This window comes from Liolophura sinensis, chromosome 7, assembly GCF_032854445.1.
Source record: "Liolophura sinensis isolate JHLJ2023 chromosome 7, CUHK_Ljap_v2, whole genome shotgun sequence".
NCBI lineage: Eukaryota > Metazoa > Mollusca > Polyplacophora > Chitonida > Chitonidae > Liolophura > Liolophura sinensis.
This window is the reverse complement of record NC_088301.1, coordinates 58,017,578-58,031,946: the sequence shown is the minus strand read 5'-3', so window position 1 is coordinate 58,031,946 and position 14,369 is coordinate 58,017,578. Positions and strand designations below refer to the sequence as shown.

The 14,369-nt window shown below is 38.4% G+C and overlaps 1 protein-coding gene across 2 annotated transcripts; it reads left to right on the top strand.

The window, feature by feature from the left end:
• Positions 1–52: 52 nt before the first annotated feature.
• On the top strand, positions 53–13,973 carry LOC135470454 (U3 small nucleolar RNA-interacting protein 2-like). 2 transcript variants are annotated; one of them, XM_064749412.1, is made up of 14 exons: positions 53–156; positions 2,410–2,543; positions 2,763–2,878; positions 3,089–3,156; positions 4,039–4,080; positions 4,625–4,751; positions 5,012–5,136; positions 5,626–5,718; positions 6,441–6,541; positions 6,731–6,865; positions 7,241–7,303; positions 7,801–7,952; positions 10,965–11,044; positions 13,683–13,973. In XM_064749412.1, exons 1-14 carry the CDS (start codon positions 88–90, stop codon positions 13,833–13,835), a joined length of 1,458 nt encoding a protein of 485 aa, XP_064605482.1. In that variant the 5' UTR covers positions 53–87; the 3' UTR covers positions 13,836–13,973. The 2 variants fall into 2 exon arrangements, with proteins under 2 accessions (XP_064605482.1, XP_064605481.1); XM_064749411.1 differs by having other exon boundaries at positions 10,962–11,044.
• Positions 13,974–14,369: the final 396 nt, after the last annotated feature.

Genomic DNA, 14,369 nt, shown 5'->3' with positions numbered 1-14,369 from the left:
ACGTATGCGCACAAACTTACTGCACTTCCGCCGTGTACAAGCAAGCAACTGCACGTGGATGTGTTTGGGAAAGTTATACTAGAAAGGATGTCGTTCTTCATCCGAAACACAAGAGGGAGAGGCCGAAGAATCTCAAAGGCCACTGATAGAAAGAAAGTATGATGATTAATGTTTCTGTTATTCTGTTTAGAAAGTCGTGATGACACGAGTAGGGTTTTATAAGATTTATTTATAAATTTTGTTTATTTATCAGAAGTCAGAAACCGCTTCTTGAAGTTGCTCATTCCATTGATTAAGTATCCTGGTGTGACAAATGTCATAAAATGTGCATAACTGTATCTGGCTATATCTTTGTCCCTATTTCACACAGCAGAACAACCAACCTATTAAAATACTCCTCAGATCACATAGAGCATGCATAGTTGCGAAGTGAGGTAACTCTTATCTAGCAACGCCTCCAGTTGCGAGAGTTTCGGAGATGTTGGGGTAAGGAACATTTATCGCAGTTCACATGCACATTATTTCTTCCCAAGCCTAAGTCGATGTCAACTGCATGTTCCTACAAATTAACTAACCGTTCATGGATAGACCTTACAAAAAGTAGTCCATGGCAATAACACAAATGGACAAAAAGATATTTTCCGGGTTGAATTTACTCCGGCTGCCATCTTGATAACTCACAAACTTCTATGTTATAGGCTCGCAAAATTGTTTATCTCTCATCAATAGACGTGATTGCCATGGACCCTTTCGGTTTGGGGTGTCTTGCAACAAGTTAGTTAATTTCAGAGACGACACAGTGGTGAATGTTCCTTACCCTCCCTCTGACACATTGAAGTCTGTTTCTCTCAAATTCTCGCATCTGCATTGCTCAATAAGCAACTGCTCACAACACAGCTAAGGATATACATACCATATCAAGGCTATACACTAATTAAACTTTGTCTAATTATATGGCATTATCTTGTAAGACAATGGCACAGACAGTAACATGGCAAACTTGCTTAATTTTAAAGTTAATCACGCTGACTATGACAAAAAACAAACCATGTGCAGCCCTTTAGGACACACTACCCACATTTTTGGAAATTTCTGACATCAACCATGGCAAATTAATATCCAAAGTTTACTGTTTAAATATTAATTGCATTTCGTTTGCTGTTTAATGATATGAAATTTTTTTTTTAAAATCCCCAGTGGGGTCTGGTGCCCTACATTGAGTTGTTTTACATGATAGTTTATACATGTATATGAGAAGTACAAGAGATATGCATGTTTTAGTCCATTTAGTCTTTGAACATAATTATATTAATCTTAATTTCTGATGGTTTTATATATGTTATATATTCACTGTTTGGTAACGATTTTTTGGGCCTTTGATTGCTGAGCTATGTTTAGTATAAACCAAGATATTGTCAAAAGCAAGATTATTCATACCTGACAGAAGGAGAGCCTTTAATCGCAAAATACCAACACCTGTCCATATGTCCACCACATGTTCATTGTAGTGGATCAGGGATCGTTCCTTGGTGATACTCAAAGGGATTGCCTGTACTGGCAGCCTCAATATATTTGACAAGAACAGGTAACTGCATCAGGTTTTTATGTGGAGCCTGCTCTGACATAGGTTGGGGAAATCCCTGGCCAAACAAAATTCTGCCAAACCTAACTTGAGAGCCATCTTGGACTAGGACTATCCTTGGCCGAATAAAATGTGGCCAAACCACACTGAACTAAATAGCACAACAATCTGTGGCTAATAAGATGACATTTTCATCACACAACAGTGCACATTGTCTGTTAAACCTGCCTGTAACTGTGCCATACTGACATATTACTTTTCTAGTCAGAGATACGTGTAAGGCAATACATCAGTATAGCGTAGTTATGAATTCTTACTAACTTCTAGTTATGAACTGCACTCTACAGACTACATTAACCAATACATGTTCAATATGTAGTTCATTCTGTTGATTACAATCCCAAATCACCATGAGTCCTGTCCACTGCCATGTTTGGATTGCCAGTAATATTGTTACAGTCAACACCAAAGTGCAACTAGATGTGATATCCTTCAATTTTAGCAGTGAGATTGAATATTCCAGATCGGAGTAGGCCAATAGCTGATCAATGTAGCGTCAATCAATGTTAGGAGACTTATATATTGAAAACTTATGCTATGACATTCAGCTAATAATAACAGACTTGACACCTTTGTAAAAGCTTAGAAAGACTTTTACCCTACAATTCCCACTTACCGGTAGCTTGGAAAACACCTTCAGTGAAGAAATCCACCCTGTGACTCTAAACAATCTAAACTTAGATATGAAAAATGGAATGTTTCCGTCAGATCCTTGATACTCTGTTGTCTTGAAGGTGCTTCTAAATGCTATTTCATTTATTTTGCAGAGTTTGACAAAGTCTGCAAATCTCATAAGGAAGTCAGGTGGTGAAGATGAAGATGAACAGCTACCAGCAAAGAAGTTGAAGAAAATTGCAAATTATGACGATGAAATTGAAAGTGATTCTGATGTGGATATCAGGTAAAAACACTATGTTGATATTTATTAGACAAGTAATACTTGGGTGTACACTATTAATCCAAGCTTTATTTACATATATACTTGTCACATGATATCCGTGTATATCTCTAAATTCTAGTAACTTCTTTACTCAGAGATATTACAAGTGAAATTCTTACTGTGGAGTGCAATGATGTATGTAAGGGTTACTGTATTGTTAAACTTTTATTATTTATGCAGTGGAGAAGACAGACTTCGACAAACGCACTACACGTCATCTGAGGACGAAGCAGAAACAGCCCAGGAGAAGAAACTGAGATTGGCTAAACAGTACTTGGCTGATCTCGAGGCCGATGGTAATCTCTAGTTGAAATATTCAACATAGATGCATCAAGTAACTTTAGTCAGTCTTTGCAATTTATCAGTCATCATAAATGAGAAAGTGATTTTAAAGTTTAATTAATAAAATGGCAGTAGAACATATAGAAAATTTTGGAATGGAGTGCTAATTGTATTTAATAAAAGTCTTGATAAGGTATTGAAATGTTTGAATAATTCTGTTGCAGAGTCTCAACGAAGAGAGGAAGATGACATCGGCCGAGATATTATATCTCACAGATTAAAACAGGATATTGTGAGTCTGCAATGACTCATGCCTAGCTAATAATACATATAATAAGACTAGGATCAAAATTTACATTAGGCAATACTATGTTAAAAAGTAAATTTGTAGGTCGATGCTGATTGACCAGGAGTGAAAATCCATCTCAATTTTCCTTTCCAGACCAAAAAAAATGGATCCGTGAGCCATCTGCCATTATACGTAACAGATATACGTTTTAACACTTAATCTATTTCTCATGTAATTCATATGAAATTCGGTTGAGATTCTGGGCTGATTTTTGCTTATAGTGTGAACATACGTTATATTAAAGTCAGGAAGTTTTTATTCTTGTAAATGGTTCTATACATGCTACCTGTTGAAAGGTATATGTTTCTTCTGCTTGATTCAGTGTATTCACATTCCTGTACAAAAAAATCACACTTCATGATATTCTGGGAACAAAGCCAAGTTTGTGAAATGAAAAGGTCACAGATAACAAGTACACTGAGGATCAGCGTGAAGATTATCGCCAGGGATTGCATACATAACACACAGTTCCATAAATTTATGAGTTAAATCTTTTGTATAGTAGTCATTATGAAGGGAATGTGGTCTCAAGTACTGCCCGTATTGGGCTCAAGTTGTACATATATGTAAAGCATAACACGAGGGTGATGTCCCATTTTTGATGCCCTGCATGTGTGTTAATTGCCATAAATGACCTCCACCATTCTTTGGTGTATTAGAATCCATGTTAAGATAAATATTTGTCATTGTATGTATTAACATGAAGTTTTGCGTTCGTAAGTCTCATACGAGGCCAGCTCTTATGTAGCGTTGCTATCTAAGTTCGTTTTTTGTTTTGATTGCTCAAGTGGAGATACTCAAGGCCCTGTCTGCTTATATTTACAGCTGGAACAATCAGGAAAACTACACAAATCTGTAGCAACTGATGTAAGTTGAAATCTTCAGCTTTGTTATCTAAGAAACTAAGAATAACCATGCCCTGGAGTCTATTTGAGTTGCAGATTACATCAAAGTGGTTTAGAGTTGTTTTTGGTCATCTGTTTTTGGTATGGTAGCAGTGTTTTAGAAAGTTTTGCACAATTGTGCACATTAAAATTAGTTCACTGTTGATCCAGTATAATTCTACAGCCTTTACTCATCTTTACAAGAAGATGTTTATTCAAGGATTATTCTGAGTTGATTATTCCATGTAGACTGATAAAATCATAAGTTTAGTGAATCCCTGAAATTGGCCAACACAACGAATGTTGTTCTACTTTAAAATCGGATTAAAAAGGAGTATAAATCACTCTTTAAATGTGTCATGTGAAAAGATTCAGGAATTACACATTGTGTGTCTACCTAATGCTTGGTTGCTGAATGCAGTACATTTGTAAGACTTCAAGGGAGTTAATCAACAATGTACTGCTACTGTGTCGATTACCTCCCATATGTGCTATTCTATGTGACAGTGATTATCCCTTGTTTGCAGTACCTACCTCCATCACCAGCTGATATTCGTGTGTTACGTGGCCACCAGCTCTCCATCACTTGTCTTGTTATCTCCCCTGATAATCAACATATATTTAGTGGTTCCAAAGATTGCTCTATCATAAAATGTAAGTTGCAACTTATTATTAGATAATGAATTTCAGAAAACTACTTTCAGAAGATTATGGCAATAATATTATTGTGCATAAAGCTGCATTCAAGACCATTGTTTGTGAAATAGAATGCGCAAATATATTGATTGCCTGCTGAGTTGTTGCTTTTTTCTGTAATAGTACTGAGGTGAGATGCAGTGTTTTCTCCACAACATCAGCTTTCTTCATTGTAAAAGGAAAAAAAAGTTATCACTATTATCCATGCATTTTGACAGGGAATGTAATGACTGGTAAAAAAGTGCACATTATTCCGGGTGGACGGAAAGGAACCGAAAAAAAACATATAGGTCATACTGCACATGTGCTGGCAATTGCCATATCTTCAGATGGGAAATATTTGGTAAGTCATTAGTCTGGGCCCAGTTTCACAAAGGACTCAACTACCACGGCAACCAGTACTGTAGGCATTACGTCTTCATGGTAAATACAAGCTCGTAACGTTAAGAGAGCTTTGTGAAACTGAGCCCAGAACCTGTATTTTCGATTGAAATCGAGTCTAAACATATTTACATGATGTAAATTCAATGTATGTCTTGTTATCTAATTTGAAAAGATATTTTTAGTATGTAGCATATCTGTATGTTTTATTTTTTGTAATTGAGAACACAAACAGAACTGGAAGTTGAAATTGTATTATCTTTGAATGTGAAAGAAAAATGATAATTGTTTACCTCACATGAACAATATTATACACTGTATCTACATTACAGTATTAAAGAATGTTGCAGAGAACATGAATAAATATTTTCCACTGCAGTAAACTTTCATACTGACAAGTTTTGGAAGGCGGAAATATTCTGGCTTCAAGTTGGATGTATTTTGTTTCCAGGCTTCTGGAGATAGAAACAAGTTGATTCACATCTGGAATCCTGAGACCTTTGATCTAATTCACTCATTTAGGGGCCACAGGGATGCAGTCTCCGTAAGTCTTCACTCACAGAGATACATGTGAGGGAAATATCTTTCTGCCTCTTCTTTGGCTTTTGGCATATTTCTGTTTTCCTGGCTTGACTGTTAACAGCAGTTTATCAACATGTATTTTATGAGGTATGAAAATGTCACTGAGTGATTCTTTTTCTTTTCTTCATCAATTCCATTAAGCTAAACCTTGTTGCTGGAGGTTAATCCCATTCATACATGTAACTCTTCATCTTGAAAACTGGTTACTCATGTAGAAATTTGAAATTAATGAGTATGAATATTAGTTTCTTGAGCAGCTAACCACTTTGGTGGCCTAATGGTAAGAGTGTCCACCTCAAAGTCGGGAGACATAGGATCAAACCCGATTGAACCATACCAAAATTTTAAAAAATGTGGCTGCTTTGTTTATCACTAAGTTCTGAGAGATTAGAGCTAGGAAACAATACTGGTTGGTCCGGCGCCAGTATATTGTGACTGGGTGGGGTGTCATGTCTGGTGTTTTCATTATGATACTTCAGTGGTGTGTGTTTGATGCCATAGGCTCATGTTGCCATAATAATACATAGAATACATACAAAAAATGTAAAGACACCTCGCCTTCATATTGCTCAAAAATTGTCAAGTATGTAAATTTTTATTTTCATTCATAGATGGATAGTTGGTATAGCAGTATTTTTAGAGAAATATTTAAATACCTCTGAAATTAACGTTTTGCTGCTGCAGGGCTTGGTTTTCAGGAAAGGTTCCCACCAGCTCTTCAGTGCGTCACACGATAGATCTGTGAAAATATGGAACCTGGATGAAATGGCCTATGTTGAAACTTTGTAAGTACTTTTCATTATCCGCTCTGTAGGCTAACAGGTAACTTTTTCGTCTTTTTGAAACCAAAGATCTATTACACCACTCAGTCACATGGTTTATCCTGTTGTAACATGGCCACAAACTTGTGAATGTTACTATGTGCATGTAATTGTTTGACTTTTGGCCTAAACGCTTGCATTTCTTACTTGAAGATTTGGTCACCAGTACTGCATCACAGCTATAGACAGTTTGAGTCGGGAGCGTGCCGTGACTTGTGGTGGTCGAGATAACAGTATCAGAATCTGGAAGGTGATCGAGGAGTCCCAGCTTGTGTTTATTGGTCATGGGTAAGGGCTTCAAGAGTACTCCAAATAAAGGAGCTCTAAATTTTTTCACTTATTCTTTGAACTTTTACCCAATGATGAACTCTCATTAAAAGAGAGATTGTGTATTTCAGAAGGTGAACATAGCCTTTAGCATTTTCTTCACTGAGGCAGTAGCCATCCTGTACACTTTTTCACATTCACTCATCTGTTCTTGCTGAGTTCAGTTATAGTCCATTGGACAGGTACAAGTATGCGTACTATAAGTTGTAAGAGTACTTATGACAAGGATACATGCACTGACAGCACTTGGCTTTTGTGAATGGCTCTTCCAGGAGAAAATGTGGTGTTCTCACTTTCTGATTTATTGAATATTATATTGTTGTTGGTATTTTTTAGGGGAAGTGTAGACTGTGTGTCCCTTATCAATGAGAATAATTTCATATCTGGAGCAGATGATAAGTAAGTAGAACTAAGTAAGTTAGTTGGGTGAAGCAGATTGTAAATTCATGAATAGCATATTAGTTAGATAGATTAGTTTATTCATATAAATAAATGATTGAAAATTTGTAAGATATTAGTAATTTTGTAGATATTAGTTGTTTTGAGTCATTATGTGCACTGTTTTATTCTTATAAAATTTATTTATTATTCTTTATTTAAAAAAATAACATACATTATATAATGAAAGATTGTTCAGATGAATTTTATGTACGTGCATGGACTCAGATCATACTTGATAGCACTTAAATTTCTGACTGTGTGAAATGAAGGACTGTATTGGCAGAAATTGTGAATTAAGTCTCATGGGGATACATGCAATTAGACAGAAGTCTGTATATTGACCTTTTTCTAGATGAGATAGATACAGTGCATGATATAACGGAACCTTGAAGCATTAAAGCCTTTTCAAACAAGTAAGCAAATGGAGTGAATTCATGATTGCTGTTTGTTTGTAGTTCCCTGAGTGTATGGAGTGTGATGAAGAAGAAGCCTCTAATATGTGTCCAGAACGCTCACTCAGGGGAGCCGTCTAAGCCTGGTGGGGCCTCCCAGGAGAACTGGATCACAGCTGTGTGTTCACTCCAGTTCACAGATCTTGTGGCTTCAGGTAGTACTCAATTCCCAGGTCACAGATCTACTGTCTTCAGATATTGCACAATCCACAGTTCACAGGTCTGCTGTCTTCTGGTAGTACACAGTTCACAGTTAACAGATCTGCTGTCTCCAGGTTGTACACAATCCACAGTTCACGGATCTACTGTCTTCAGGTAGTACACAATTCCCAGATCACAGATCTGCTGTCTTCAGGTAGTACCAGATCACAGATCTACTGGCTTCAGGTTGTACACAATTCGCAGGTCATAGATCTGCTGTTTTAGGTAGTACACAATTCCCACGTCACAGATCTGCTGCCTTCGGGTAGTACGACCACAGATCACAGATCTACTGGCTTCAGGATGTACACAATTCGCAGGTCACTGGCTTCAGGTTGTACGCAATTCCCAGATCACAGATCTGCTGGCTTCAGGTAGTACTCAATTCCCAGGTCATAGATCTGCTGTCTTCAGGTAGTACCCAATTCCCAGGTCACAGATCTGCTGGCTTCAGGTAATACACAATTCCCAGGTCATAGATTTGCTGGCTTCAGGTAGTACTCAATTCCCAGATCATAGATCTTCTGACATTAGGTAGTACACAATTCCCAGGTCACAGATCTGCTGGCTTCAGGTAGTACACAATTCCCAGTTCATAGATCTGCTGGCTTCAGGTAGTACTCAATTCCCAGGTCATAGATCTGCTGGTTTCAGGTAGTACACAATTCCCAGGTCATAGATCTGCTGGTTTCAGGTAGTACACAATTCCCAGGTCATAGATCTGCTGGCTTCAGGTAGTACTCAATTCCCAGATCACAGATCTGTTGTCTTCAGGTAGTACCAGATCACAGATCTACTGGCTTCAGGTTGTACACAATTCGCAGGTCATAGATCTGCTGTTTTAGGTAGTACACAATTCCCACGTCACAGATCTGCTGCCTTCGGGTAGTACGACCACAGATCACAGATCTACTGGCTTCAGGTTGTACACAATTCGCAGGTCACTGGCTTCAGGTTGTACACAATTCCCAGATCACAGATCTGCTGCCTTCGGGTAGTACGACCACAGATCACAGATCTACTGGCTTGAGATAGTACACAATTCCCAGGTCACAGATCTGCTGCCTTCAGGTAGTACACAATTCCCAGGTCATAGATCTGCTGGCTTTCAGGTAATACACAATTCCAGGCCATAGATCTACTGGCTTCAGGTTGTACAACAATTCCCAGGTCATAGATCTGCTGGCTTCAGGTTGTACACCATTCCCAGGTCACAAATCTGTTGGCTTTGGGTACTACACAATTCCCAGGTCATAGATTCTGCTGAGTTTAGGTTGTACACAATTCCCAGATAACAGATCTGCTGTCTTCAGGTAGTGCACAATTCCCAGGTCATAGATTTGCTGGCTTCAGGTAGTACTCAATTCCCAGGCCACAGATCTGCTGGCTTCAGGTAGTACACAATTCCCAGGTCATAGATCTGCTGGCTTCAGGTAGTACTCAATTCCCAGATCATAGATCTTCTGACATTAGGTAGTACAGCAATTCCCACGTCACAGATCTGCTGTTTTAGGTAGTACACAATTCCCACGTCACAGATCTGCTTGCCTTCGGTAGTACGACCACAGATCACAGATCTACTGCTTCAGGTTGTACACAATTCGCAGGTCACTGGCTTCAGGTTGTACACAATTCCCTGATCACAGATCTGCTGCCTTCGGGTAGTACGACCACAGATCACAGATCTACTTGGCTTGAGATAGTACACAATTCCCAGGTCACAGATCTGCTGCCTTCAGGTAGTACGACCACAGATCATAGAGGATCATGGCTTCAGGTAGTACACAATTCCCAGGCCACAGATTCTGCTGGCTTCAGGTAGTACACAATTCCCAGGTCATAGATCTGCTGACTTCAGGTAATACACAATTCCCAGGCCATAGATCTACTGGCTTCAGGTTGTACACAATTCCCAGGTCATAGATCTGCTGGCTTCAGGTTGTACACAATTCCCAGGTCACAGATCTGTTGGCTTTGGGTACTACACAATTTCCAGGGTCATAGATCTGCTGACTTTAAGGTTGTACACAATTCCCAGATAACAGATCTGCTGTCTTCAGGTAGTGCACAATTCCCAGGTCATAGATTTGCTGGCTTCAGGTAGTACTCAATTCCCAGGTCACACATGTGGCTGGCTAGTACAAACCACAGTTAACAGATCTACTGGCTTGAAATAGTAGACAATTCCCAATTCACAGATCTGCTGCTTTCAGGTAGTACCAGACCACAGTTTACAAATCCACTGGCTTCAGGTAGTACACAATTCCCAGGTCATAGATCTGCTGGCTTCAGGTAGTACTCAATTCCCAGGTCATAGATCTGTTGGCTTCAGGTAGTACACAATTCCCAGATAACAGATCTGCTGGCTTCAGGTAGTACACAATCCACTGTTCACAACTCATAATAAATTTTATATCCATGTGTAAACAAACATAGATAAAAACTTAGCAAGTAAGGATGGTTACGAAGACAGTTGCTTAAAATTCTAGAGCTCTAAATGACACAGAAGTTTGCTTTAAAACAGAATTCAGTTTTTATTGTTGATGACTTCATACTTATAAGAGAAGGTCAGACTATTTCTTGTGTAGGGAAACATATGTATGTTAACCAAAAATTCACTGCAGAAATGTGCAGGGGATGAGGTTGTTATTCAAACGGATGGAAGCCATTACACACACTATTGACCTTTTACCTATCGAATGTGTTCTAAGGACCCCAAAGTGATGCTTTAACCCAGAAATATATGATATAGTCTTATAAGTTCTGCAGTTCTGTGCCAACAGTGCACATTGTTCAAAAGTAAGCTTATTGACTTATGCAACATTGTTAATTATAATGGAAAACACCAGTAATGTACTTGCCTAAAATGCAATGGTTTTTAGCCAGAGGGCATTTCGTTGTAAGCCTAGAATTTCAGGTGAGAATTTTAATATTGATTACTTCAATTTTTACATTTTCTTCAGCAGGGTCGAAGGATGGCTACATCAAGTTTTGGAAGTGCCACAATGATTTTAGATCCCTGGATCCAGTGTTTTCATTGCCAGTGGTAAGTACAACATTTGTTTCGTTTAGGGGATTTTTATACACCACCTGCCTTTAGGCATATCGTACTGTATTATAGGGATTTTGTCCATCCATATCTGTGTCCAGGCTATAATTTTTGATGGATACATACACAGATGACGATGTGTCGCGACTCACTTTTGTCCATTTCTGCGGTTGTCATGTTTAACAGATATCCATTTCCTTATGTATACTATATAAATAGATATGATTTCGTGTCTAGGCTATAACTCGAACAGTTTTCCACATAGAATTTTAATTTTTGATGGATACACATATGACGATGTGTTGCAACTCACATTTGTTAATTTTTTGCAGTTGTCAGGGTAACCAGATATCCATTTTCCTTATACGTACTATAAAAATAGATATGATTTGGTTTCAGGGCTATAACTCGAACACTTTATCTCATAGAGTTTTTAATTTTATATATATATATATATATATATATATATATATATTACATAAGGGACCGTCCCCATAAATCGTTTGCTTCAGTTAGAACGAATAAAACGAATGAACACTCAAATGATGGATGTTGAGTTTGTTCGTTTTTTTTTCCTTTGAGTGGATTATTGGAAACAGCCAAAGTGGGAGCCGGCCTGGAGAAGAAGCTCCGCTAGCACAGCAGGGAATGTCGACAACGACAACACGCTTCAGTGATCAGAAACTATCAGGAAACCGCCCAGCTGTATTAACCGTCTAAATATTTTCCACATGGCACATTGAGAACTCAGTAAAATTAAATTAGACACTGTGTTTGTTTTCTTTTTGTTTTTTTTTTGTTTTTTTTAGCTTCGTCACCTTGTAGTTTGCTTGTTGAACAAAATGTTATGTACCCAGTGAGTTATTTATGTAGCATGAATTACAGGGAACTCTCCACACGGCGTGTCTAGAATTTACCAACCGCTTGTCTCCATAGCCTCTCTTGTATGGGGTCTACATGCGATTGGAGGTCAAAGAATTGTGGTTTCATCACTGCATAATGCTGCCTTCCATGTGACTAAAGCTTTTGAAGAATGCCTACGAGGGTGAAACAATTGTGCCCAAATATAGAATAGGCTTCCCTTTACTGGCCACATGCCTAACTTAGCAGGGGAATCACATCAATGCCCATTCTCAAAAATAGGGATGGTGAAGAGGCTCATAGGGAGGACATCTGTTCGTCAAATATTATTTAACTTATTATTATGTAACAGACTGAACGACAATTGGTACAGGTATTTACTTCAGAAATTATTAAGAAAACAAATGCAAAACAAGACGCATAATTCAAATATTTGAGAATTCAGACAAAAGCTTGCAGGAGCTTGTCCTGGCACAAGTGTACTTGTACGGTGCAGCCTAGACGTGTAGGAGTTTCTGGCATACATGGTCCGGCCACATATTTAGGCCTATATTTTGGGTGTCTGTAGACTCAGGAATATTTTGTGAAAACATGTAAGTACAAGGCCTTAGCTTTCTTTTGGAAAGGTTTCACGAGTGGAACCACTGTTGTTGTTTCTTTGGATTTGTTTCTTGTGTTGACTTTCTTTGCCGATCGCCGGTATACACAGTGATGGTTAAGCGTAATTGCTACTGGGCCGACCAAAGGATGTAGATAGAGTTCAGTTTTTCGGAGAAAAAGAAAAACCCACTAGATGAATGCAAACGATTTATGGGGATGGTCCCTAGATAGATACGATTTCAACAACTCCAACTGTTTTCCACGCAGAGTTTTAATTTTTAGCGGGTACATAGATACACGGATGACGATGTGTCACGACTCACATTTATCCATTTCCCGCAGTTGTTATGGTAACCAGATAGCCATTTTCCTTATATATACTATATAAATAGAAATGGGCTACAACTCCAACTGTTTTCCACGCAGAGTTTTAATATTTGGTGGACATTTGTCCACTTCAGCTTGCTTGATTGTCATGATAATCATGGTAACAATATACCTGTCATCAACACCCATGAGGATTCCCCTCAGGGGTTAGACTCACCACAATACTGCTGGTATTCTTTTATACATTTCAAACAAATGCATTTATTGGTGGGTATGTTGTGTCAACCTGAACTCTTGTTTGGTATGGTTCGTGTGTGGATCTATCATGTTATAATGTGATGTGAACCATGTGATTTTTGAGAGAGAAGCAGTCAGTGGATTCGTTGTGACATACACTTTAAAAGACTTACAAACTTGTTAGGCAAGAAGTGTATCAAAACTGTAGTGTTCTATTGAAAACATGAGCAATTTGTGCCGAGTGGTGAGGGTTTCATTTCAGATCACTAGCCAGCTCACCTTGGTTTGGCCTCCGGCTTTGTCAGTGACTTGTACATTTACTGCCCCAGACACTACCAAAGTTTGGTCACTTAGCTCCACGACTGAGCTTCAAGAGTACTCATTCCAGCTCCACATTCCTACGTACACCACTCACTTAGACCCTAAATAATGTAAGACAGACAAGGCCCTTCGAAGCTTGATTGGTTTGCAAAGCAGCATCACTCTCGAAACATTGACATTACATAAGTAAATTATTCTAGGGCACCAAATAAACTACTTTTTAAACTTACAAATTATCATGAATCTTTAAGGAGCTGTAACAGAGTATTTCCTTCGTCCATGATTTCAGGCTGGCTTTGTGAACAGTCTTCAGTTCTCTTCAGATGGATCATTCCTTGTGGCTGGTGTTGGCCAGGAACACAAGCTGGGCCGGTGGTGGAGGATGAAAGAAGCCAAGAACAGCATCTGCATTGTACCTCTTAAAAAGAAGGGTCAAACATAGCATAAGTAATCATTGCTAACCACAAAGATCATGAAGCAACATAAAGTCCTGAAAAACCATTAAACAGGTACAGTTTGAAAATCTGAGAAAATGCCTTTCCTAACAGGTTATTTACTCGTATGTCACATGGTTAGAATATCAGTGTGTTTTCAATAAAAAATGTTACACACATATTATAGTGTTTGAGGTTTGTCTCTTGTGTTTGTTTTTTTTTTTTTTTTTTTTTGGTTTAGCGAGAAAACTGCATGTCACAGCTGTTAACTTTTACACATGTTCATTACCAAATCGCTTGGGCTATCTGCTGGAGTATAAAACTGGAGTATAAACCCATTTTTCAGCCATATTGGAGCAGTAGGAAATCTAAAAAAAAACTTCTTCTCCAGAACTGCTGATCCAATTGCATTTGAAATTGATACACGTGTTCAAGACTACACTGGGTGTGAAGTTGAAAAATGGTCAGTAGATAGATCAACCAGAGATTGGCATCTTAATAGCCAACATATAAAACCGCTGTTGAGGTTTTGTGCTGTTCAG

Excerpts from the sequence above, each read along its gene's own strand:
- LOC135470454 (XM_064749411.1), top strand. The coding sequence starts at position 88 with ATGTCGTTCTTCATCCGAAACACAAGAGGGAGAGGCCGAAGAATCTCA. Across the intron at positions 6,866-7,240 it reads CTTGTGTTTATTGGTCATGG|GGGAAGTGTAGACTGTGTGT; the intron begins GTAAGGGCTTCA and ends GGTATTTTTTAG. Across the intron at positions 11,045-13,682 it reads CAGTGTTTTCATTGCCAGTG|GCTGGCTTTGTGAACAGTCT; the intron begins GTAAGTACAACA and ends CCATGATTTCAG.